General features: G+C 31.0%; 1 protein-coding gene across 3 annotated transcripts in view; it reads left to right on the top strand.

Annotated features, from left to right (window-relative positions):
• Positions 1-27,955, top strand: part of LOC142329149 (uncharacterized) — a 177,264-nt gene that overhangs the window by 87,297 nt on the left and 62,012 nt on the right. For all 3 annotated transcript variants that reach the window (XM_075373491.1, XM_075373490.1, XM_075373492.1), the window contains 2 exons: positions 6,022-6,059; positions 20,768-20,968. In XM_075373491.1, the coding sequence (XP_075229606.1) occupies positions 6,022-6,059; positions 20,768-20,968 (239 nt within the window). The remainder of the gene's footprint in view (positions 1-6,021; positions 6,060-20,767; positions 20,969-27,955) is intronic.

Raw genomic sequence — 27,955 nt, 5'->3', positions numbered from 1 at the left:
CTTAAAAATCCTGACCCAAAAGCTTTGACTGGGAATCCCAAACCATTGGAATGTGGACAATCAATCATTAGTTGACTTTAAAATCGGTCTTGGGTTCAATTCATAGCAAGGATGTGACATTTTTTCAGGTACTGTCTCATTCATATAATCCTCCTCACTAAAATACATTCCAATTTGGTTAACAATGTCATATTTTATTAAAAATAAATTGTTTTAAGCATAATAAATTTTATTTCAGGTATTTATTGATTTAACAAAACTTGTAGATACTACTTTCTCTGGGTTTGTATGTTTAATTGTACTTATTTCAGAGAGGGTCAGACATCTTCTGAAGAATGTCATAGACTATATGGAAGATGTTCTGGGAATGAAATAAACCGCATTCAGTTACAAGATTCCAGATTTTTTGGTGAATATGAAGGAAAACGTTTTACGTACGCTAGCTTCCATTCGCGTAGAAAGTAAGTTTATTATATTTAAATTGAATGATCTTTACTTCCTGGCGTGGCAATTAATTAAAAAATGGGACATGAACCAAGGACACCAAAAAAGCAAAAAAAAAGATGGGGGTAATGTTAGTACTTATGTACTTGCATTGGCGTGTTTGAAGCTTAATAACGTGACTGGATGAACCGATTTTGATGAAATTTTATACAGACATTCGTGTATATGGGGCAATTTGTTGGTAAAATTTTGGGATCAATATCTCCAGGAGAAGGGGATGGGAGATTTTGGGGGGTCAATATTTTCAAAATTTTGTTAACATTATCGCACTTTATATTAAGCTTATATGCAGGCATTACATGCCTGCATCTTAACCATCTTTTTTAAAAAAATTGTCCCAAAATTAAAAAATATTTTGTTCAAAAATTAAAAAAATATATTTTTATTTATTGCATGTTTTTAATCAAATTTTTTAAAACTTTTCCGGGGTATAGTGATAGTGCAAGTAATAAAAAAAAAAATACTTTAAGGGTAATATTAAGGGGCAAGCCAATCAAAGTTAAAAATATTAATTTTTTGAAACTTTTTGGGGTTTATTTAAAATTTTAATACTATTAAGTGATAAAATTTTAGTGGTAATATTACAATAAAATTTCATCGTAATTCATCCTCCCCTCCATAAAAAGAATCTTAGGTAATTTTTTATTAGTTGTCCACTTTTTGGTGGAATTTTTTCTGTTTTCTTCCATTTAACATAGTAAATGTATAAAATCAAAAAAAATTTCTTGTAAGATCATTTTGGAGGGGAGCAGAAAAAGTAAAAAATACAGATTTTTTGAAGTCCTTTTTGGTTTATTTTAACATAATTTTAAAAATTCATCATAAAAGAAATCTTAGTATCAAAAAAGAAATTTTAGATTCTTTTTCAGTTATGTATAAATATATGTTATTATTTTTCCACTACATAAGAAGAAGTAACCGATGCCAGGAAAGTATTACAATTTAAAAAAAATTACTTTAGAGTTTTGACTTCTTTCAGTTGATGTATAAACTAGTCATAGTTAACTACAGTGTGCGCTGCGGCGCTCCAGGGAGCCGCGGAGCACCCTATTCACAGGGGCACCCTATAATTATTAATTTAATGTTAATAAAGTAAAAAAAAGTAATGAAGATACACAAGTTTTATTTATTTTTATCTGTTACGAGTAGTCATTTTTTTACTTATGGTAGGGCCCGTGGAAAAATTTTAATTGAAAAAGGGCGCTGTGATTCGGAAGAGTTTGGGAACCACTGGTTTACTATTATTTATCAAATTTTATTAATGGATATTATGAATTTGCATCAGTATCATTCCACACGATGAGTAAGCAAAATTTTTTTGTTATTATTAATGATAATTTGTCTGTAGTATGATAACTACTTGTTAAATGCAAAGTGTAAAACTAGATTTAGTAGTTCTGTCCTGTACTTTTTGTGTAAATGTCCTGTACTGTTTTTGTAAATCTCATGCGTATCATATCAAATATTAGGATCTGATATCAAATCAATATTAGTAGTACTGACAGATAAAGTTGCGATTTGTACCGATGAATGCACCCAGATTTCTTGTTTGTGTACAACGTGGTTTTATGAAAGAGTTATAGTACTAGGTGAAAATTATACTGTTCAAAAGTAAATGTATAGAATTATAACATTTGTATGAATAACTTTTAGAAATAAATTAAACACTTATAACATTTTTTATACCGTTTAAACTCTGTTAACTCTGTATTTTCCTTTAAATTAAAAATTCTTCAGTTTTCCATTCTGACTAGCAGACAGTTTTTAAAACGCACAAAAAAATAAAAACAGAATTTTCATTTTATTTTTTTTTTAAAAAAGTTTGAAACTATAACAGTAAACATCTTACCTACCATGTAAAAAAATAATTTAATCTATAATTAAACTCTAAAAGATCGATTCTATTTATTTCAAAATTGAAATGTATTTCAGCAACCTTCATATTTCAAAAATGATTATGAAGAATTGAATTCAATATATTACAGAAATTATTCGACTGATTGACTTAAATATAACAATCTTCACTGGAATGAAGATGATTTTACTTTGGATTTTTTTATATTCTTAAAATTAAACATTTTTTACCCCCAGAAATGTTATTACCTATAGAAACAAAATTCCGTATTACAGGAAGATTAGGAAAAATATTTACCTACATTTTGAGGTAGATTTCAAAAGAAAGCTACCTATTGTAATGGGTACCATGATTCGCCTTCCGTAAAATTACAACATTTTTTATATATATTTCACTTTCTTGTGGACACGATAACAGCCGTAATTTTGCGACAATCACTTTCAAATTTATACGTAAAATATAACGACCCAAAATCTCGGTCGAGTTCATTAATGAGCAAAATCGGACCATTGGAGAGGAAATGGGGAGCTTTTTCGAATAAACAAAGTATAGCTATAACTTTCTTATTAAGTGAAATATCGAATTGTTTAAAATTGTTTAAGGGCCTAAAACTTATCTAAGTTAAGTTTTTTGATATCACCATTGAGATCAACCATTGGCTCTGGGGAGGGGGGGTAAAAAATGGGGTTTCGAAGAAAAAATAGATCATACCTCCCTTTATAGGTACAATATCGAATCGGTTTAAAGTGGTCGTTTGTTCTTTAAACATTATCTACAACTTTTGTCTTAAACAACTTTTGATATAACCAACCCTTACGGTAGGGGACGACCAAATGTTTGCTGAAATTGTAAGAAGATGGTGCTTGTCGTATGCTAAACATGTAGTATTGAGTAAACAACCAATTTCGTATTGAGTAAAATTGAAGTTTTTCTTAACTTTAAACTGGAACGCTTTTTTATCCCCTACTTAGCACCGGTGAAATCTACCTCCGTCTTCTGGCGTGCCGAAAGGTATTTTTTTTATTGTTATGTAAATAACTACCAGTACAGTCTGCTAATTTGTATCTCCAACACACTTATTCACATGTACATAACTAAGGAGAATGCGAAGAAAAAATTACGTGTTGTATATCTAAGATTCGTATTGTAGAATTTCTAATTGAAATTAAGCGACGATGGATAACTTCTTTACATTATTTATCTCAATCTACCGATATTCACGGCAGTCCTTTATTTTTAATATCGTCATCAACGGTAGGGATCGTTTACTATATTGTTTTTAACCGTAATTGTAATTAAGTTACGTGAAACCGAAGTTTATAATAGAGGTGTGATTTAAAAAAGTATCCAATCTTGGCCCATAAAAAAATACTTAACTCATTTAGTTCCGTGATTTGTCCTCTTCAAAGTGTAGGCCCACGCTTATCTTAAGCAATGTTGCAATTTTTGATTCTTTCCTAAGCCTAAAATTCCATTTATAGAAATAAGATTAAAGACGGATTCATTCATAGTGTTCTCTCATTCGGGCAAATCCTGTCAGTACTGGCTCTCCACCAGTACCGCCATGTCATTAGCAAAACTTCCCCCGATCTTTATTCCTCTTTTCCCATTCAGGCAGCGTTTAATTATTTTTTCAGATATGTTTTAAACAGTGTTGGTGACGTGCATCATCCCTACCTAATTTCCCTTCCAATCCCTGTTCTTCCTAAATTAATTATTATTTGAAATTTAAATACAACTGTCAATAGAATAACTTTATAATTTTCAAAATTTTACCATTTTCAGTTCTAATGTTATCAAATGTGGGAATTATACTTCCCGGAGCCCACTGGAGTTCCCAGGCAATAATAAAATAATATTTTTAAATAAGTGGGAAGTATACTTCCCAGAGCCTGTTAAAGGTTTGTATAAAAAAAAATTAGCAATTACTCCTGTCTGAAGTCTATTTTTTGTCACACCCGAAATCACCATAGGAGGCAACTCAAACATTTTAAATAAAAAGGGTAAAATTGTGACAATTTTAAAATACATAAAAAAGAAAACATTTGATGTAAAATACTTCAGACTACAACTATGACCAAAATGGCTACTGTTTAGTATATTTCATTGAAGTGACCAACAATAAATCCCCTTCCTCTCAAGTAGTATAGCATTTTTCTGTTTTCTACGATTCTCCTAAATACTTCATTTGTTGCCGTCTAACATTTTTCATTGTGTGCCACATCCACATCTCAAAAGTCTCAATTTCTTAAAAGTCTTTAATTTCTACTGTGCAAGTCAATCTTTAAATCTCTTTCCTTTAAGTGGAATTTAAGGTTAGGAAAGAGTCAAAAATCGCAGGAAACATCCGGTGAGTAAGAAGCCTGCTGAAGTCGATCGATCGTATGTTTTACTATGAATCTCTGGATAAGTAGTGATGTATGGTCTGAAACATTGTCATGATTCTCAAGGACAAACTACAAATTGGCAATAAAAACTACTACATAACTTTTCTTTGTAGTCTAAGAGATGTTGTTCGAAGCAAGAGATCTCAGCTTTTGGAAAATTCATCATAATTTATCCAGAAATTATTGGCAAAATATGGGATCAAACCAACTTCACCGGACTTTGCTTCCTGCGATTTTTTACTCTTTTCTGTGCTAACAATTCCCCATAAAGGAAAGACATTTGAAGAAATAATGTTACCTGTATCAAACAATATATATATATATACACAAAATTCTGTCATCAGAATTCAGTAACAGTTAACAAAAAATGATACTGTTTTTAGATAATCTTAGGAATGGATATAATATTTACAAAATTAGGATAATTCGGAGTTAGTCCTTTCTCTTAAGACAGTTACGGTTAGACTAATTCCTTGCACTTGACAAGTGCGAAGTGATTCTTAGTGAATCGACGTAGTCTGCGGGTAGGATCGGGTTTCTAAAGATTTTTTTTTTCTGAACATAGTAGACCCAAATGAAAATTTAGATGCTTCTTTTTTACTGACTTTTCGAAGAAATGTACGGTATAACAGTCGGTCGCACAGTGATATTGGAGGATGAAATTGATTTTTTTTTTACGTTGTATGGTATGAGGATTACGAAAATACCATTCAATTAAAGTGCAATTTCCTTATAAGCCTATATATAAAATTTGTGGCTCGAAAATGTACAAAACCATTTCATTGAAATTTAGATATGCTGTGGTAGAGTATCTGTAGTTGTGCATGTGAAAATTTGATGAAGACTAACCGAGTCGTTTTTCAGTTACGCTCAATTTAAGTTCGACAACAGACAACATAACCTCAATTTGTGGTTATGTTGACTTTGTATTGGTGTAATTTCATACAAGTTTATACAGTGAATCATGGTGGTGAGCGAGTTTAAACTTGCTTGATTGGAGGATCTCTTCTCGTTATTTTTAATTAAATTACGTTTTTAAACAAATAATATATTTTAATATTATAACGAAAAGTCGGTCTTCCTTTTAAGAATAATTTTAGTATGTATTGATTAAATATGCATTAAGTTATTATTCCTATAATAAGGATAAATAATTATATGTGAAATAAACTATATTGTATACGTACTGTTTTAAAATATATATTAACTACATACTTTTTTTAGTGAACTATAATCTGTAATAAATACCAATAACTATTTTGTTTGTTTTTTTAGGTAAGTTTCGTTTTCTGATTATTATTCACTTCTATTACGTAAGTAACATTTTAAATTAAAATTTTGATTTTATATTTATAGATTTTTAGTTTATGCAAATGCTTGTTTATTGATTTCTAAACAGTATTATAAAAAAAAAAAAAAATCAAAGTCGTTTTATTTTCTATTGATTTCTTAAAATAGAGGATGTGTTTTCAAGCAGGCATTATTTCACTTCCTCTGTTGTCAACGGATTAACATTCGGAGGAAAAACGTTTCTACAAGCAGGTATTTACTTATGACCTAGTTGCATTTATCTAGAGAAAAAAATCTTCGCATCGTGTAAGAGACGATAAATTGTGCTCTGAGTATAATCCATCGTTAATGCGTTACTAATGGTTTAGGAATAAAGAAAGAACGGTAATTTTTTTAAAATAGACCCCTGAGGGAGATCGGTAGCTGTTATACAAGATGAAACTCATAAGAGACTCTCATCCGAATAAAAAAGCCGGATTACTTATTAGTAATAATAATGATGATTTTAATAGTAGGCGCTTATGAGGTAAAAAAGTGAAATATAAAATGTGTTACGGGGGCTATAAGAGTCTGCAATGAAGTCGCAGATCGTGTGCTCTGGTATCTTAAAAATGTCCGCAAAACGAAATTTAGTCCTAGTTCCCTTGGTGAACTCTACTTCAGTTCATACCCCTGATTTTGGGTTAATTTACGGACTCCGGTCTGTTCTACAAGGGAGAGGCGGACAGACCTCCCTTGTTGATGCTCTAGAGAAACCTGTTGCAAGAGATCCATCAAGAAGAACAAATCTTAACTAATAAAAGAAATAAACTTTCTCATTAATTGTTGCAAAAATTGTCCAGGTTTTGAGAATTTTATGACTGGCAAGGATTTTTTTTTTAATTTTAGACCTATATGTTTGACATCGCATTTTTAAACATTCTCTTATGGCCATGCATCTCTCAGCCAACCTTGAAGCAAACGCTGATGTCCATTTTGATGGAGGTGTGGCTACTGGTCTCACCACAACTTTTTATTTAGTCATTTGGCAACAAAACAGGGGCAGTATGTTTATGTTGTTTTTGTGCGTGAAATAACTCGTCTAGACATTTTTAATCATTTTATCTCTATTCGTTTTCTGTCTCATACTTTAGCAATGGCAAAAGGAAATGTGTATTTAATGTTAACCTGCAACAGGAATACAAATTTTTAAAATTGTGTAATGACCGTAACAATGAACGTATTTATTGCACGCAATGTCCCGGAGAATTTTCTGTTTCACATAAAGGAAAGGGTGATATTGAGTACCACGTGAAAACAGCTAAACATAGAAGTGCTACTAATGTTACTGCTTCACTAAACATAAAAGATTTTTTTTAAAGCCAAAGATGGGAATAACAGTAACAGTGATCTGCTAGATATAAACTCAGTTTCAAAACATGACTGCACAACTAAACTGGTTAAAAAGTTATGTGACCCAAAATTTTCATGTGTTAGAATCACAACCAAGGCAATTATTGTTAACCTTATTTTGCCATTTGCATTTGATGTGTTGCGTTCTATGGAAAAAAAAAGTTGTACCAGTAACAATGGAGCTCAAACAGAAGTGAAGTAAAACACATTCCAATTGCTGTAAGATATTTGAGTCTGGAGGAGGGAATTCAAGTTAAACTTTTAAATTTCATTGAAATGTCAGTTTAAACTGCTCAAATTTTGACTCAGTGCATTTTGCAGTGTGTGAAAAATTACAAACTTGAAGAAAAGTTGGTTTGTTGTACTGCTGATAATACTAACAATAATTTTGGTGGTGTGATGAGAAAGGGGAATGAAAATGTGTTCAGAAAATTTCAAAGTGATTTAGATAGACCTATTTTAGGTATTGTTTGTCCAGCCCACATTGTACACAGTTCAGTACAAATGGCATGTGATTCTCTACCCCTGGATATAGAGGTTATTGTAATAAAAATTTATAAATATTTTCACATGTATACTGAAAGATTAAACTTAAAGATTTCTGTATATTTATGGAAACAGATTACAAAAATGTATTACTTTATAGCAGCACAATGTTCCTTAATCTGTTACCTTCAATAGAAAGAATTATTTTGTTTTTTATGGTCTAAAATCATACTTCTCTTGTGACAAATGCACAAAATTAATGTTTGATTTTTTTGAAAATCTGAAAAATGAACTTTTTTGAAATTTTTCTATGGTACTCTACAGTTATTTAATAATGCAGTTCAGAAATCTGAAGCTAATTCTGTCACAGCAACAGAAGCATTTCAGACATATTCTTAATTAATTTATCAACTTCAGGAAAGAAAAACCCACAAATTTATACTTTTGTCAAACAATTGCTATGGACTCAAAGAAAATAATGATGTTCAGGAACAAAAATTCTTCTCAAGCGTAGACAATTTTTATAATTCTAGTATCCAATACTAAGAGTTGTGAAGAACCAGTTTTGATAAAGTTAGTAAGTTTCAGTGGATAAAATCTACGAAATGAAATTGCCTGGTCTGATCTAGAAGAAAGTGCACAAGTTGTTAATGAAATTATAAAAGTAAAAAGTATAAATTATTTGATTGAACAAACATTGTTGAACCAGGAAATTCAAAACCAAAGGGTAGGTTGTGGTTCAAGTTCTGAAAAAGTACCAGATACTATTGAAGAGAAGTGGAATGCAATTTTTAAGGCGGACTTAATGTTGCAATATTTCTAAAATGGTTGATTTTGCAATGTCTTTGCCTGGGACATCTGCTCTAGTTGAGAGTTTTTTCAATTATGGGAAGCATTTGGTTTGCAGAAAGGGGTCAACTTTCAGTATCTGTTGTTAAACATCTGCTAAATGTTAAAAATTAATTCAGAACTTACTTGTTATGAATTTTATGTTGTAATTAAAACAAACAAACCATTTCTGAAAAAGGTCATATCTAATGACAAATAAACTGAATAGATAGTTTAATGTTTCACTAAACTGTTAAGACTTAATTTCAAAAATATATCCCGAGTTGGACCCAGAAAAATATGATAAGCCTATTTATTTAACTTTATTTAAATTATCAGATTTAGTTTAAATAAGTTTTAATTTTTTCCATTTTCCCTAATCTAATATACATACCACATCTTATATGGTTAAAGGAATAATAAAAGCCTTCCAAAGTGAGGTTTTCTTTATCTTTGATGTCAATATATCGAATTGAATGCAGCCGATCAGCCAACCTGGAAAAGTGCTTTGATGTTATTTGTTTTATCAACCACTTGGTTTAGAATTCTGATTACCATGACTGTTCTTCACAATCATAATTAGCTATTCTTCAGGAAAATCTATGACATATTACTTTAAAGCTTCTTTTTCTGTATTCACTAAGCTCAGGAATCTACATTATTTACCATTTGTTTGGATACATTTCCACACCACAATAGAAATAAGATTTCATGTTGTAGCATCCATGGCGCGTTGAGATTTTTTTTTGTTAAAGAGTGAAATCTCTCCCCCGGAGGCCTACTATAAAACACTCAAAACTGTTGTCGACAGGGATCGACATTATGGAAATTTACTAGAAATTCCCATAGGGAGTGGAAAAGGGTAGTTTTTCAACCAATCTGCAATTCGATCCCTTACACAGTTGTTTTAATTATACCAGGCAACAGAGTATTATTTAATAAGTGCTATTTTATAAAAAAAAACCTTTGAGACCGACAAATAAATCGCGTAATAGCAATGTAAGACCACGGTCTTTTAATGCTGCGGTCAAATGAAAATCAGTAACTGTAGTACATGAACAACAGAATGTTGTTCTTTAAAGACCGTTCAGTTGAGACTTATCCTTCGCCAATATTCGTCGACGACGACCTATTAGAAAACGCACATCGAAATCGTACGTAAATCGATTCACCGCACTCTCTGCGAGTGGTCAGTGTTACACCAGCCCTTACACCCACTACCATAACGGGTACAGACTCAGTATTTAGGTTACCCATAAAAAGTGCCCAATCCATTCTACCTAGACCTGATGAAGCATTATCATAACAAACCCATTTCATTAGTAGATCTGATTTTACCTAACCATTTACTGTCCTGTCATTTCAACACTCAACATTTCCTTGCCTAACATTTACTTGCCTAGTATTTTGTGGCCTAGTATTTCCTCACATAATTATGACATCGTAGTCATTGAATTGAACATTTGATCAGCATAAGGATTCATACGTTTCTATATGGTTTTGCTAATAGGTAGTTGTTGTCGAATAGAGGTGAAGGAATACGTCTCACTCAAAGGTCTTATTATTAAGTCTTTCATGCTTCAACAACTTTACGATGTTGTTAAATGTATTTGTAGGATTTAATGCTTTTCCCCTGATATCCGGCATCATTAAATGAGCGCCGGTTATCTTGAGTACTTTCCTTGGTTGTCCTCAAATCGCTGTTATACGATTTATCTGTTGATCTCAAGCCTGGATTTTTATAAAACAGCAATTGTAACAAAAGAGTATGAGATAAAATTTGCTCCCATCGTCGAATATCGTATACCATATTAGCTTTCTCAAACTTTATAAACCGTACAATCCATAGATTGTACAATCAGTAGAAGTAAATAGTATTTTTACTCCAATATATAAAATGTCATATTACAATTACTTATAAATTACAATAAGTTACGCAATATGTTTTTTCGGTTTTATAAATCTTATAACAACAAATTGTCGAATCGGGTATTTAATCTTCATAAGCATTTTTTAAATACCCTCCTTATATGGTTTCACAGCTTCCTCGATATTAGTTAGGATTTTAAATGCAACATTTTCGTTGCCACAACTTGGACAACCAAGTTATTACGTACTAACTAATAGTACTAAACAAATAGTATTAAAACAAATACTATTAGTACTATTAATACTATTAGTACTAACTAATAGTATTAAAACAAATTTAAACTAAAGTATTAACCTAATAGAATATTAATAATAATAAAATCTGAACAATTAGAATGATAGACTCATGAAACAAGTAAGAAGAGTGGAATGAGAACAAAGGTGTGCGGGAATCCTATCGAAAGCTTTTAGAAATGCACAAAAATTTACAGGATCGGTGGGAGAGTAAAGTGGAAGGCCGCTGCAATATAGGTTGATGAAGACTAACATTAAGAAAATAAGAGAATTTTTACTTAAATTATGACCGTTAACATAAAAAAATCTGATATGGTCACCACATGACTTCCTTGTACGCCTATTAAATTACATTACGCATTTTTTTTTTAGTAAAAAGTACATAAAATTTTATTTCATTAATAACTTCTGATACTTTTCATTTTTTTAAATATTATTATTGAATATTATTTATCGTAATTTCTTTTTTACAATCAGGTAAATAATTATTAATAAATCAATATATTTAAGTTAAAAAAAAAGGAGATGAAGTCGGATTTGAACCGCTGTGCCCGTGTAAGATTCAAGTCTTAAAAATACGATAAGTTTATTTAAAAGAAACATAAAAGTAAAAATAATTTAAAAAAACTAGGTGGGAGAGTAAAGTGGAAGGGTGCTGCAATATAGGTTGATGAAGACTAACATTAAGAAAATATTCCAGAAAGGTCTGAAAAAAGAATAACCTGAGAAAATGTTTGCCATCAGAATGGAGACACCAGGCGCAAAGAATATTGATGGCTTCTTAGAGGACAACTAAAGGCTGAAATCCAAGCCCTAATTGAAATGGACGTATTAACCTAATAGAAAGTAATATTAATTATAATAAAATTTGAAGTCTTAGAACGATACACTGATGAAACAAGTAAGAAGAGTGGAATGAGAACAAAGGTGTGCGGGAATCCTATCGAAAGCTTTTAGATATGCACAAAAATTTACAGGATCGGTGGGAGAGTAAAGTGGAAGGCCGCTGCAATATAGGTTGATTAAGACTAACATTAAGAAAATATTCCAGAAAGGTTTGAAAAATAACGTGAGAAAAGTTTTGCCATCAGAATGGAGACACCAGGCGCAAAGAATATTGATGGCTTCTTAGAGGACAACTAAAGGCTGAAATCCAAGCCCTAATTGAAATGGACGTATTAACCTAATAGAAAGTAATATTAATTATAATAAAATTTGAAGTCTTAGAACGATACACTGATGAAACAAGTAAGAAGAGTGGAATGAGAACAAAGGTGTGCGGGAATCCTATCGAAAGCTTTTAGATATGCACAAAAATTTACAGGATCGGTGGGAGAGTAAAGTGGAAGGCCGCTGCAATATAGGTTGATTAAGACTAACATTAAGAAAATATTCCAGAAAGGTTTGAAAAATAACGTGAGAAAAGTTTTGCCATCAGAATGGAGACACCAGGCGCACAGAATATTGATGGCTTCTTAGAGGACTATATGCTGGAGTAAGTAACAGCAACGAACAAGTAAAATGTATGAATGTTAAGGTATGGTAGGTAGTTGTGAATGTTAAGTGTACTGAATTTGAATGTTAATTTTGTGAATATAATTGTACTGTGATTAATTTAACGTATGAATGTTAATTTAAAAATGTATGAATGTTAATGGTAGTTGTGAATGTTAAGTGTACTGAATTTGAATGTTAATTTTGTAAATGTAATTGTACTGTGGGATTAAATAATAATAATAACGTGTAACAGTGCACACCAGTAGGAAGTTTGTAAATAGTTGTGAATGTTAAGTGTACTGAATTTGAATGTTAATTTTGTAAATGTAATTGTACTGTGATTAATTTAACGTTATGAATGTTAATTTTAAAATGTATGATGTTAATGGTAGTTGTGAATGTTAAGTGTACTGAATTTGAATGTTAATTTTGTAAATGTAATTGTTAAATTTGTTTGTGCGATTAAATAATAATAATTAATAATAATAATAATAATAATAATGTGTGTAACAGTGCACCCTAGTAGGAAGTTTGAAAATACCTCATTCATGACATGCTCATCCTGTCATTTAAAAAAATACACCTTCCTCGATGATTGTGTTCAGATGAACACAATGATTGTGTTATCATCACCTGGATGATAACACAATTGCAGATAGGTTGAAAAACGTTCGACAGTATGGGTGCACTGCAGGTAAAGAATAAAGAAATATATCTCTATATTTAAAAAAAAAAACAAGTACAAGAAAATTTTATATATAATTAGTGATTAGTAATTTATATACATGGTGAAATAATTTTCAATAGTTACTAATGATTGACAAGGGTATTTATACTGTAATTTTGGTAATGAGCAGCCTTTTGTTATTTAATGGAAATTTTTACTACTACTACTACTGCAACTACATCTACAACTACAACTATTAGTAAATTTATGTTCTAAGTTGCCAAGTTTTTTCGTAGTTTCAATTTTGTCAACTAAGTTCATTTTGTGTTGTAATTCTGTTTCTAAAGCTCTTAGTGTGTCATTTTGGGATATGTTTTCTTGTTCCATAAGATTTATATGGTAAAGGGCTGCAGGCGCCTGGTGTTGGTATAGTAGGAATTCTTTTTGAAGCCGTTGGATGTGTTGGAAATCGAGAGTGGTTTCTTCACGAAGACGTTGGAGTTCATCTAGGAGATCGTCTATCGTTTCTAATTGTTCATTTTTTTTACCTTTTTTTCTAAAGATAATTCTAAAAATGTTAATTATGCAAGACATAACTTATATATATACAATATGACTAATATATATATCGTAAGCTGATTGTATTTACCTTTATCAGAGTTTTCTTAAGGTGCTATCTATAGCGTTTTACAGTTTTTTTTAAATTGTTTTATAGTAATATTTTATTTAGAAAACGACGTTGCTATAGAATCCAAGAGTTAACAATTTGAACACAATAAACAGATTTAATAAAATTACGTTGCTCGGTGACCTAACTATAATAAATTATTAAAAAAAAAAAAGATTAAAAATAATAATAGTAGTAATAATAAATTAAAATCAGAAATAATTAGAAAATATTCATGTTTTTCTAGTCAATATACAAAAAAATCTCTTACCAACAAGTGAATTTGATGCGTTGAAGGGTTTTCGGAATTAATTTCCATCCTAAGGTACTCGCATATTTGTAACAATAATAAAACTTCACATATTAATTATGAAAGTTGTAATATTTGCATAATTACATCAGTTGATCGTCGTATGTTTTAAAATTATGTCAACGTGAACGTCATGTGAACTTATTATAACAAAATTATTATAAATTCCTGTTTTTATTTGCAAAGTCAAATCAGAATAACATCTTTCTTTTCCACTCATTTTTTAAAGATATTAATTTTAAGCTACAGAATTCAGAATTTTATTTTAATTTTTAACTGATGCTGTTCCTTTACGGTATGTGAATAGTTAAGTTTATTAAATTCATTCGTTGACTATGATCACAATTATAATTTTATTCTGATTGAAGGAGATTGTTTCATGTTCAAATTATAAATGGAATTCAAGTCAAATAAAAATGTTCGAAATGAATAATGGGATTGAAAATTCTTTGAATACTGTCAAATAAAATAAACAAAAAAAAGCGTGTACAATTGTTATTTACTTTTTAATAACTGAAAACTACATTTATACATGTTTTATTAGAGTATAGAAAAGCTTTATAAATCTATAGATATTATAAAATTCAGAGATTAATAGTATCAAAATTGATAAAAAAAAAAAAAATGGGCGTAGAGAGAATAAGGGTCACTATTTTTTGTTTGAAATATTTAGTTTTTCTCATGAAAATTCAGAAAAATCCTAAAGATTAAAATAATCATTATTCTTTAAGATTCCTTTTTCAACGTAAGGGAGAATGAAACAGAGGTAAACATTTTATTTCCAAAGCAAAAAATAATTATACCAATTTATTTAAACCTTTCTAAATAATTTGGAATTTGATGTTTTTATATGAAGATTTATATCAAATTTTTAATATTTCAAGTTAAAAATTTTGATTTTTTAAAAAAAATAGTATGATATTTTTTTCATAGATGAGTACTCAATTTGTATCGTATTGTTAAATTTAAATTGTAAAATATTATACCAGTTTGTCCTTTGCTTCTTCTAGTTAAATAAGAACTATTGTCCCTAAAAAATTATTTTTCTCAATGAAATCACACGTTTTAAGTATACTTTCTATAACTCAGATCAGTTCTGTAGGTATAATAAATTAAGAAAAATCAAGTGGATAGATACTACTAATGTCACTAAACCCTATCTTTCATTCGTTTGGATTTGCTTTTCACGTTTACTGCCAAAAAAAAACGAGCATTCTTCTGAGGAAATCAAAAATTGAAATATTTACAAACGTCATAACTAAATTATTTTTCATCGTAAAGAATAAATTTTTTTTTGTCTACAGTCATTTGACTGATTTGATGCATCTTTCCAAGATTTCCAATCTAGTGCTAGTCGTTTCATTTCGTTATACCCCCTATATTTTACATCCCTAACAATTTGTTTTACATATTCCAAACGTTGCCTGCCTGCACTATGTTTTCCTTCTACCTGTCCCTCCAATATTAAAGCGACTATTCCAGTATGCCTTAATATGTGGCCTATAAGTCTGTCTCTTCTTTTAACTACACTTTTCCAAATTCTTCTTTCTTCATCGATTTGCCGCAATACCTCTTCATTTGTTACTTTATCCACCCATCTGATTTTAAAATTCTCTTATAGCATCACATTTCAAGAGCTTCTAATCTTTACTTCTCAGGTATTCCGATCGTCCAAGTTTCAACTCCAAATAAAGGTACGCTCCAAAAATATACTTTCAAAAATCTATTCCTGACGATTAAATTAATTTTTGATGTAAACAAATTATATTTCTGACTGAAGGCTCGTTTCGCCTGTGCTATTCGGCATTTTATATCGCTCCTGCTTCGTTCATCTTTACTAATTCTACTTCTCAAATAACAAAATTCTTCTACCTCAATAATTTTTTCTTTTCCTATTTTTACATTCAATGGTCCATCTTCTAAAGAATAAATAATAGAACTAAACTGCAGGGAATTTAATAAGTTTTAAAAAAGGTTATAGATATTCTTTTACTAAAATCAGTTACTTTTTATATACATATGCAAAAAATCATCTTTATTCCCATTCACCGCACTTAACTCTTTAACAGATAAGTCTATTAGAAACGTAGAACTTTCTGGAATCCTTTATAAATAATTAAAGATGAACATTTCAAACAAAACTAAATTAATGAATTACCTCTCTTTCCTTATTCTGTATCTATTTTTACAATATTAGAATGAAATCCCAATAATTTATCGATACAAGAATTTAACCCTAGTAAATTTAATAATTAATTTTTTTGTAAAATCATTTTAAAGGAAATTCGTGTGCGTCCTGTTAAAAAAATTAAAATTGCATCCTTTATTCTGGTAAAAGATTTTCGTTTTAAAAAAAGTTTTTTCAAATATATCATTTCCTTATCAGTGTGAAGTGACTAAATTATAAAATTTTATGTGATTTGGTTACGGATTAGGTAAGTTATTTGACTTTTTTATAAGTTAAATATTTTTCAAGTGAAAAGTGAAATTTTTTATTATTTTTTCTGGTTTTGGTGGGTTGTATTGTGATTGGAATGGATTGTCTTTACAATACAATATAACGGAGTGAATTAAACTTAACATTTTTTAAGTGAATAAGTTATTTTAAGGTTATATATTATATAAGTTACAGTAAAATATTTTAAGTTATACTGACAAGCTTTGGCTTGTCAGTTACGTCATACTCAGACGAAAGTAAACAAGAACTTAGATTTATTTTCGTTTAATAAATCTTCAGTAGTGAAATATTCTAAGTCAAACGAAGTGTTATAGGGGTTCCAGTTTCAGAACTATAACTTTTTCCCTATAGCTCCGATTCCAAAATATCTATCCGAATCATAAAATTGCCTATCCCCAGACCCCCCATCCCCCAATGTTTTTGGGGCCCCCCATTTTGGAACCCCTAAAATGGGGTTCCATCATGTGTGGGTACTTGTTGGAAAAGGAATTGTCTCCAGAGTGTAACTAGCTATAATGCGTCACCGAGGCTCACTCCCGACGGAAGATATGGCCTCCCAAAGTGGTAGTTTTTCGAAGGCATCCACGTCGAAGAAAGTAGAAGTAAAGGGGAAAAAAGAGCACATCAGGGTTCATCAGAAGAAGAGGAACCTTCGCCTGGAAGTTTGGGGAGCCTGACCTATCAGTTGGGATTGGTCATGATCTCCCTTAAACAACATATGGGAGCCCGGGTATCCAAGTATATTAACGAACATGAGCAGGAATTGAAAAAAATATATACTTGGGGTTGAAATCGTTGATAGAAATGTCTCGCCCATTGGCGTCAGCCACTCAGGCTACACAGACAGACACAGTGGCTATGGAGGTGGAAATGGAGGCAGTATTGTCTGGAGATTTGTCAGACATGAAATTAATAGAGCTCTTACCGAGGAAATGGCCAAATACATTGCGAGAAAGAATTTTAAACATCACAGAAGTTCCTGCGGAAGCGGGAGATACTTGTAGAATTAATGACAGCAAAAGTCAATAGAGCAGAGGATAGTGAAGGTAGTCGTTTAAAGTATAAGGCGGGCGATATATTAAAGGTTGAAATTTCCATTATTGGAGAAGAAACAGTTGAAGTCAGAAGAAGTAAATATAAAATATACTATGATTCAAGAGCAGCGGAGAAAATAAGAATGAACATCATTCTTAAGGCAATTAGCAAGGTTTTACAACAATCACCGGGGACTGCATTTTTACTGCTGCCCGGAAGCATTGGTAATTATACCAAAAAGGCATTGTAATATATAACAAAAGACCAGGTGGAGCCGGTTAGAGTATTGACACTCCATGCAGATACACAGGCAAGACAGTTAAGGCCGGGACAAGCGGCAATAAAGAAGGCCACTCCACCTGCGGAGGAGAGCCGCACAGTGATAGTAAAAGCAGTGGGTAAGTTGTATGCTGAACTACTCAAAACAATGAAATCTGCGGTAAATAGTGACGAGGCCAATGACGTCATATCCCTCAGAAAAGGTAGGAATGAGGAGTTACATGTCTGCATCAAGGGGGCTCAAAGTGCAGCAGATTTTACTAGTACGCTCAGGGATAAAGCCGCGGACCTGCAAGTAGACTTAAAAACTAGAGCAGATAGAAGAACAATAGTGCACATAAGGGACATTGAAATGGATACTCCAGAACAGGAGATACTGGCAGCAATAATGAATAGGGCAGGGGATGGTGAAGAGGTTAAAATTACATCCATAAGACCAGGGTATGATGAAACACAGAATGCTACGGCAGTCACGTCCTACAGAGCAGCATGCAGATTGGTTCACCAAAGAATAAAGATAGGATGGGTCAATTGTAGGGCGTACATACGAGAAGATCAAGAAAGGTGTTTCAGATGTTGGAGCACGGGACATCGCAGGAGTGAGTGTAACGGCCCAGATAGATTGAACTTTGCTTCAATTGTGGGGGCAAAGGTCACAAAATTGCAGATTGTAAAGAGCTCAGTAGCTGTCTTAACTGCGGGAGCCAGGATCACCGAACAGGGGCTTGGGCATGTTTAAAAAATCAAAATGCTTAGGGCTCTCCTAGTTAATACTAATCGGAGTTCTATGTCATGTGATTTGGTCAGTGAACTGGCGGTGTCACAGAGGACCGACTTGTTGGTGGTTACAGTACCCAACATTTATGTAGCAGCAAGAGCGGGCTGGATAGCCGATACAGAAGGGGATGTAGTGGTGAGAGATATCAGTGGGAGAATAGCCTGGAGGAAAACTGCGAGATCGAAAGAAATAGTGGCAATTGAATCCGACTCTATACTCGTAATTGCAGTATATATTTCGCCTAATTGTGAGTTGAGTGAATTTGTGAGATGCATGGATACCATACAAAGAATAACTACTAGAAATAGGAAGAAATTTATACTCCTGGGGGATTTTAACTGTAAATCAGTGGCTACAGGGTGTGCTTACACAAATAGAAGAGGTGAAATATTGACGGACACTATGAGCTCTATTGGCGGTCATTGTGTCAATGACAGTAACCCCACCTATCAGGCGAGAGGGCACTCGTCGGTTCTGGACCTTACAATCCTGGACAACAGGTGGAGAGGGGAGCAATGGGACTGGCGAGTATTACCTCACGCCAGTGATCATTTAGCGACCAGAATTTGTATTGATGATTCGATGTTTGCTACTATAGAAAGACTGTTACCCCAGAAGTTTATGGCAGAAGAGATTGAAAGAATAGTTAGTAGGACATCCACGAGGCTCATAAATATGACTGAATTAACACCGCTGGTGCTGACCAATGTAGTCAAACAAGAGATGGAAAGGGAGGAGAGACACAGAAAGGGAGGAGCAGAAAGAGAAGCTCAGCATATTGGTGGTCAAAGCAAATAGAGACCCTAAGAGATAAGTTACAAAAATCCAGTAGAAAGAAACAACGACTCAGGATCACAGGTGAACAAGAATATGAGGCAGCGGCCCTTGTATATATTAAAGATAGACGATCATTAAATAGGGCTATTAGGACAGCAAAGAGAAATCGCTGGCGGGTATTGTGTGAGGAGTTATTCAACGACCCCTGGGGACAGGCGTATAAAATAATTACAAAGAGATTTGGCAGGCGCCTGGCTATTTTAAGTAGGTCGCAAGCGGAACAGGAAATTAGTGAGTTATTTCCTTGTACAGAAGAGGTGATCGAGGGAATCATTAATTGTGACAGCAGGAGGTTCACTCTTGGAGAATTAATCGCAGCGGTCGGGCATCTTGGGAATAAAAAGAGCCCCGGATTGGACGGGATTCCTGCGGCGCTCCTAAAGGGTCTAGTTAGGAGAGTCCCATGGGAAATGCTGGAGATTACCAGTCAGGGCCTGGAGAATAGAAATTTCCCGGCGTGCTGGAAAGAAGCCAGAATTGTGTTCCTTCAGAAGGGTCCAAAGGAAAATGGAGATATATCTTACAGACCACTTAGCCTCCTTAATACCTTGGGTAAGGTAGTGGAAAAAATGGCATTAATAAATAAATTAATAAATAGCATTAATGTGATGATTGTTTTCAGGTTTCTTGTGTAAAAGTTTCTTTTGGAAAGGATTTTTAGTTTGCACAAGACTTTCATACACATTCTATCTCACGCAGTTTCCAGTATTTTTCTACTATGTCGGTCAAGTCAGGACACCAATGTTTTATTCTTTCAAAATACATAATCAAAATACAAAAATTGGAGATGTGGGGCATCATGTTGATAGTTGTCCTGTTGAAAAGGCGGGTGGCTCACCAACTTGTGCAAATTTTCCAAGTTTAGAAAGCCGGCTGGACACAATAGTAAGTCGATTGATTGTCCCACATACTAGTGAACACGGGACTTATTAATTGAATTGAGAGGTTGTTTGGAATTTTAGTTGTGAGTTTTATCATTTGTTTTAATTTGTATTTTACTTTAGTCTTGTAGGTTTTATTTGTTGGTTATGTTGTTCTCTTTAGTGCTCTTTCTTTTAAAGAACACTTTCTTTTTAAGTTTGTTTTAATGTAGTAAATACAACCTGAAATGTATACTATGTTTTATGTTAAAATTCAGCTGGATAGGTATATATGCTTTGGACTGAAATAAAAAAGGATATTGTTATTTATCTGTTAATACACATGTACATGTATGATAGATAACATACAATGAATAAATAATAACTATGGTTTAAATTCGTTATACTACTCTATTTAGTTAAAATACAAATATATTAAAGTAATAAGTTTTACTCTAATTAATTTTTTTATAGGATTATTATGTGGTGCTATTATCTCCTATGGAGTTAGATACTACAATGAGAATGATTCTTCAAGTACAAATTTGGGCACAAAGAGTCATTTATATTCAGGGTTCCTGCTTAAAAGATGTTGATCTAGCAAAAGCTCGTATGAATGAAGCTGAGGCATGTTTTGTTCTAGCTGCACGCAATTATGCTGATAAAACAGCTGCTGTAAGTTAAACTTATATATTTTCTTTCAGGTTTCATATTTATGGTATTATTTTATATTAATTAGAATAAAAAAATTAAATAGATTTTTTAACTTAGAATTAAAGTAATGCATCAGTTTGTTTCTGAAAAAAAAAATGGTACTTTTTTAAATCAACTAAAAGACATCTCTTATAAGAAATCTGTATTTATAACAAATGGAAACATGTAAGGTAATATATTCCCTACACTCTAAATTGTAATGATTAGATAAAATTGTCACTTTTAATTATACAAATTACACTGCTAAACATAATTTTTGTTTCTTAACATGTGATACATGATTTTAATCTGTTTTTTGATGATGAAAACATATATGAACTCAGAACCTTTCTATCACCAACCATTTTTGAAAAGTTTAATTTTTAATTAATGGATTTTTTTTTAATTTTTCAGGATCTATTTTGTATTTTGTTAGTTCATTTTGTAATGTTTAACTTTATTAACATAATTTTTAAGCCATAAGTAAACAATTATATTTATGATAATAAAATAAACAATTATATGATTTAATTCTAGTCACATTATGACATCATATCTAATACTGAAGAGTGAGCCTTCATGGACAAGATTAATCGTGTCTGTGCAGGTCAAAACATGTAGCTGAAAACACAGCTGTGTTGTTTGTAGTAAGGACTGGATTTAGGAATGAATTAATTTTGTTCAGTCTTATTGATGTATTAATTTTGTGTCGTTATTAACAGTATTATGTATTAACAGTGTTGTAATGCCTCGAAATTGTGTAAATGATGAGAATGCCTTTTGTTATGTATGTGGTGAGTTTATCGTAAAATCAAATAGAAAACAATTATACCTTTAATTAAAAAAGCATATCATTTGTACTTTCAGTGTAAAATTGGTGATCAGGATAAGATGTGGGCTCCTCATATAGTATGCACTAATAGTTCTGTATATTTAAGAGGATGGCTGAAAGGAACACAAAAGGCTTTGCCCTTTAGTGTACCTATGGTTTGGCGTGAACCAAAGGATCATGTAACCGATTGTTACTTTTGTAAAATATTTTTACCTTCTCCTCATATCAAGCTAGGACTACTGAAAAATGTTGTTAAAGCAGTGAAGAAGGACAGTCCTGGATTTTTGCACATCAGGCAGAAATTTCCGAATGTAAGTGAAGGAAAAATTAAAGAAGGAATTTTGTTAGTCCTCAAATAAGAGAGTCGGTCAAAGATGATGTATTTAACTCAATGTTAAATAATGTAGAAAGTGCAGCTTGGGCTTCATTTAAAGATGTTTGCAAAAATTTTCTCGGCAAACAAAAATTCAACAATTACCACGATATTGTTAATCAACTTCTTACTTCATACAGAACTATGGGATGTAATATGTCTTTGAAACTTTGAAAATACATTTCCTCCACTCGGATCTGATTTTTTTTCCTGGACAACCTCAGAGATGTAAGTGATGAACATGATAAATGTTTCCACCAACACATATTTCAGTGATGGAAAGCCGCTGTGAAGGGAAATGGAATACTAACATGCTAGCCAATTATTGACATTAATTCGAAATGTGTCTGAGGTTATTTATAAAAGAAAAGCATCAACAAAATCATTCTAGCACAGGGATGGCCATGAAAAATTATAAATTTTACAGATTTTAACTATATTTTTCGATTATAATTATAATTACATTTTTCAAAACACAATTTTTTTTTTTGAAGTATAATTTATTTAAAACTAAGACTGATAGAAAAATTGTGTTTACAGATCTGTAATGTATGCAAAAAAGTAATTCAAGAAATGTTATCGCACTTGGAGAAACATTAAAAAACTTTTTTTGTCTATCGGTGTTATTTACTACAGCTTCCATCTCTTTGCAGACTTTTATTTAATGCATTTTATTTTTTTGTTTATTTTTATTCATTTAAGAAAAAAAAAATTGGTAATGTCTTTTAATAAGAAATATTAAATAAAAATCTGCCTAAGAAATTGAAATTGTAAATAATTTTTATAATTTAAAGAGATAACCATTTGATCTTATGGTTACAACTTAGAGTGCAGTGGACACTTTACCTTATATGTTTCCATTTCTTCTGATTAAAATGTATAAAGTTTAAGTGTGCACTCCTTTTTAAAACAACGATGAGCTAAAAGGTAGTTTCCCTAACTACTAATAAGAAAATAGTTAATGAAAAAAGTGTCTTATTATTACATTCTTTATTTGCATTAGAGGATGTGTTCAAAGTACTGTCCTTCTGACCTTATTCATTCATGTCAGCATCTAACCGCTGAGTTACACTTTTTTTTTTTATTAAGTTTTGTCCTAGTTCATAAAATCAACTGATTTTTCAGTCGATAGTTTGGGACACCTCATGTCATTTTCATTCAAAGATAATACCATATCTTCGGCATCTCCAAATAAAAAAAAGCATAAAATCGCATTAGCTGTTAAATATCCTATGCGTTCAGGAAAAAGTTTGATTGAGGTTGTCTATCTTGAAAAAGATAGGAAGAAGGTGGTATCCCATATTAGTCCCAATAATAGGAATAGCTAATGTCAAACATATGATTGTTTATTAGTTATTAACATCTCAAGATATAAATCACCTGTTACACTTAAATCCTTACATTCCTTTTTACGTGATCCCTCAACTAATAATAACATTAAGTTTCTTCTCTATAATTATACAGGAATTTTTAGACCACAGTTATGATAAATTAGTAATGGAGAATTAGGAAATCTTGCGAAAAAGTCTTCATTGATAGCAATAGTACTTTTATTATTTTTTTGTCAATACTGAAGCGTAAAATATTTGTACTAGTTTTCTGTACTTCAACGCTTTGTATTATCAACACACGTATAAAAATGAATTAAATAATAGTCATTATACAACACAAGATTTTGTATCTAACATGTTACACAACTTTTCTCACTGTAATTTGGGTGCTGATTTCAAATACGCTATTGAAATTGTGTTATCACATAAAGGTTTTTAAAAAGTTGTTTTTAAAACATCATTCAATTTAGCAAAACTTATTTTTAAATGATTAAATCATGGTCCTTCTTAGTCTAGTGCCTTTACAAAAATTTTCTCGAATTTGATGTGAATTAGCAACAGTATGATTTTACACTCTCATTTAATGATAAATGCTTTACATTAGCTACAAAGTTATGTTGCAATGGCCAATTCTATACTTGGTAATGTCTTTTGTATCTAAACTATTTCAAAGACAAAGAAAACAACAATATTTCATAAACCCACCTTGTAAACCAAGAAGTAATGCAACAATTTTCAGATCACTGCAAACTTGCCACATATGCTTTTTGTATTTTATTGATTCTAAGAATGATGGTAAGCTTAAGGAGGATATATATTTATGAGTCTGAAAATCAAGAAACTGCTTAAGGACTCAATAAATGGCAATAAACTTAACGAATATGAATTAGCTGCATCGAAGTCCTTCAAACATGTTGTTGGTGGTTTTTAGGCATCAGAAAAGATGAAAAGATGTTTTTTGGTTAGTAAGCTGTTAGAAAACTACAAATGTTTAGGATGCAGAATGTCGTTAAAAATTAATCTCCTACACTCCCACCTAGACTTTTTTTCCAAAAATTTGGGTTTTGTCAGTGATCAGGATATTCTGACCATGGAGCATCTGTACCATAAACCTAAGACAATTCCAATAATTTAAATTTTTGAAAGTTGTTATTTTAAAACCATTTCCAATGATTATGCATTTGTTGGTAAAAAATTGTATGTCTTATTCGTACGTATCTAATTTTGATAACAGTTTGAATTCAGCTCCCCAAAATTGGTTAAAATCACCATGTACGATTCCAGGTACACATAGATAAATCGATTACCATCAATTGCAAAACCAAAATTTATTGCTTGTTATAGAATCTAAAAAACAGACTTTTAGATCACCATGTATGAAAGATACTTAATAAAAAGGATATTTTTTTTTTAATTTTCAATTTTACACTAGTTCAAACTACAATTTTTTCTGTGTTGTATACTTTTTACACTGAATTAAATATTAATGAGTGAGTGCAGCTGGCTGTATGATTTTTTATAATCACTTATATGATACTATTATTTACATGAATTATAGCTGTTTTCATCTTCACCAATACAAATATTCGTAATGTTTTTTGTTTCTAGTCATATATTTAATACACATTTTTATTTTGCAGTATTGTAATAAAATAATTTTTTTGTTGAAACCTTAAAATGTGAAATATGTTTTTGTATGTTACCTTACCTTTTGCAGCATTTTTTTTGTTCACAGAGGTTTTTTTAGTTTATAGAAATCTGTAAGCACAAATAAATTGTCATCAGTGTTACCTAAGTATATTATTTTTATATAACTTCATAACATAGCACTGTTTATTGATTTCTTCTCATAGCACTCCTGTGGCAGTAACCACTTAATCAGATAAATTTGAAAAAAAAAAATTGAAAAAAACAGACATTTTGTTTAAAAATTTTTAACAGTTCCTCCAATCATCGAAAAAAAAAAAAACATTGATTACTATAGCAAGTGGTGAAAATATGGTAGCAGTAAAAATATGGTTAGAGTACAACATATATACGGAATAAGAATAGTTTGCAGCTACTATGCAGTTTAATAAGATTGATATTTATGTATTTGTGTGTTCTTGAATCCTTTCTAAAATTAATAAAGTAAATAAAGTAATGAGACTAGTTTTTTTTTTTAGCAGCAAAAGTGACAACACTGTAAAGTTACTAGTAAACATATGGCTGTATGAACAGCTGATTTATATTAAGTATTAATATTTTTAATCTATTGTTGCCATGTGATTTGTTTACGTCTATACAGATTTTTTTATTAATCCTAATTTGACATGAAGGGGCGGTGGTAAAAATACTTTTTCTGGTTTAACTAGAGGCTCAGGAATGGTTTTTTTTTTACCAGGAGTTAAGTTCTCATGTTTCTTCCACTGTTTTACCACATTTATAACATTTCACCAGGAGTTAAATGTAATAAATTATTTCTTTCATAATTTCATGACAGATTGGTACAGAAGGGTTTATTACTATTGTAAAGTAGAACTACTTTTTATTTAAGCTATGCTTGCAGGAATCAATGAAAATGCACCACTTCTAAGATTTATGCAACTTGCCCTAATAATAACATAAGCTCATGATTATTTTACAATAAACTAAGTAATTTTCTTCAGCAAAGCGGGGAGAAAAATTTTTCTATCGGGTTCAATCACCTGAGATTTATATATTTAAATCCCAACCTTGCAATCTTGAGCCTAAACGTTTAGCTTAGTTTTTTGATAAGTTTAAATCTCTCATTTACCTTACTTTGTGATATAAGATGTGGCTTACTGGATTGTAATTCTAAGTCTCAATCATGATTGTTATCTTCCATTTTTTTATCAAATATCAAAACAAGTTTTCAGAAACCTTGGAAACTCTAATTGATTCACAATGACGTACAGGTCTGAGTACAGTTGGCTTAGATTTCTTAGAAATTTCATAGACATTAGTTTAACAGAAATAACAATTAAGTGATCTTTTGGTTCACATCAAACCATAAAGACACCAAATTGCAAGGCCTTTCATGTGCCTTTTAGTTATCCTCTTATTTTGATCGAAACAATTGTTAGTACATGTTATATGAGGAGCCAGTATCTTATCCTGATCACCAGTTTTACATTCAAAGTAAAATTAATAACATTTATTTATTATTGTTAATGAAATGAAATTTTAAATTTAAAAAAATAACCTACACGAGTTTTATAATTTCTTATTCTTAATGCACAACTTATTGTGTGTAACTTCTTCTGTAACGTAAAAATCCTTTATTTGAATACAACTTAATTATTGGTACATCATTACTTCCTTTAATAATATTATCCTTTCATATTATGTAATTTAAGAGTAATTTACACTTAAATCTATGAATATTATAAGATATTATGATCAGCATTACACTAACAACTTTATTTGTGATGACAGTTCTTGTAGAACTCTGATAATCAGCTTCCAACATAAGTTACAGTGGCTAGAATATCTGGCTTTTTGTAGAATAGGTTGTTTTTTAAATTTATCATTATTCATATTATTAAAGATTTCATGGAGTACTTTCTTTCTGTATTAGTATAATTTAATTGTACCTATTAATTAATGACTGAGTGCTCAGAAAATGTGTTTGTTTAATTTTTTATTAAATACTGGTAATATTTGTTTGGCAGAATGACAGCAGTATTTTCTAGCTATACTCAGAACTCTCTTCGGCACATGTTATTTATCCTACATACAGAATGTCCCACGAGGAAACTGATACTTCACAGGTGTATTCCTCTCATCAAAATAATGAAAGAAGTTCACATAAACGTAGGTCTGGAAACGCTTTGGTAACGAATTACAGTTAGCAAGAGATTTCGCCCAGAATTCAGCACCCCAGTGAAATGAGGTCGTAGTGAAATTTTTAAGATGTTGATTGAGGGCAAAATTAATGGTTTCCTATGTTTTTTGACCTGAAAAAATTGAATAAAATAGTCCCAGAACTGTATTTCTAGTAGTGAAAATGTTTTTGTCTGAAATTGTTTTTTTAGGTGCGCAATAGAATACATTTTTTAAATGACTATTGTAAAATAGAGAATTTAATTCTAATTCTAAAAACAGTAATGTAAATATAAATAAGTCCAATAAAAATGAAATAAATTTTTTTTAGGTGCGCAATAAAATACATTTTTTAAATGACTAATAAATTTGTAAAATAGAGAATTTAATTCTAAAAACAGTAATGTAAATATAAATAAGTCCAATAAAAATGAAATAAATGTTTTAAAAAAACAAATTTTACTGAAGAAGAAATAGAAATGGCTTGCATAAAAATTATTATTTTTAAATTTAATTTCCATATCTTGCAGATAGTATTCAAAATGATCTCCTTGATAGTTTATGCAAAATCTAGTATAACATGTTACATCAAAGGATGTTTTTCTAAT

The sequence above is a fragment of the Lycorma delicatula genome, chromosome 8 (genome assembly GCF_047948215.1).
Source record: "Lycorma delicatula isolate Av1 chromosome 8, ASM4794821v1, whole genome shotgun sequence".
In the NCBI taxonomy this organism is placed as follows: domain Eukaryota; kingdom Metazoa; phylum Arthropoda; class Insecta; order Hemiptera; family Fulgoridae; genus Lycorma; species Lycorma delicatula.
The sequence above is the reverse complement of the archived record's forward strand: the minus strand, read 5'-3'. Positions and strand labels throughout refer to the sequence as shown.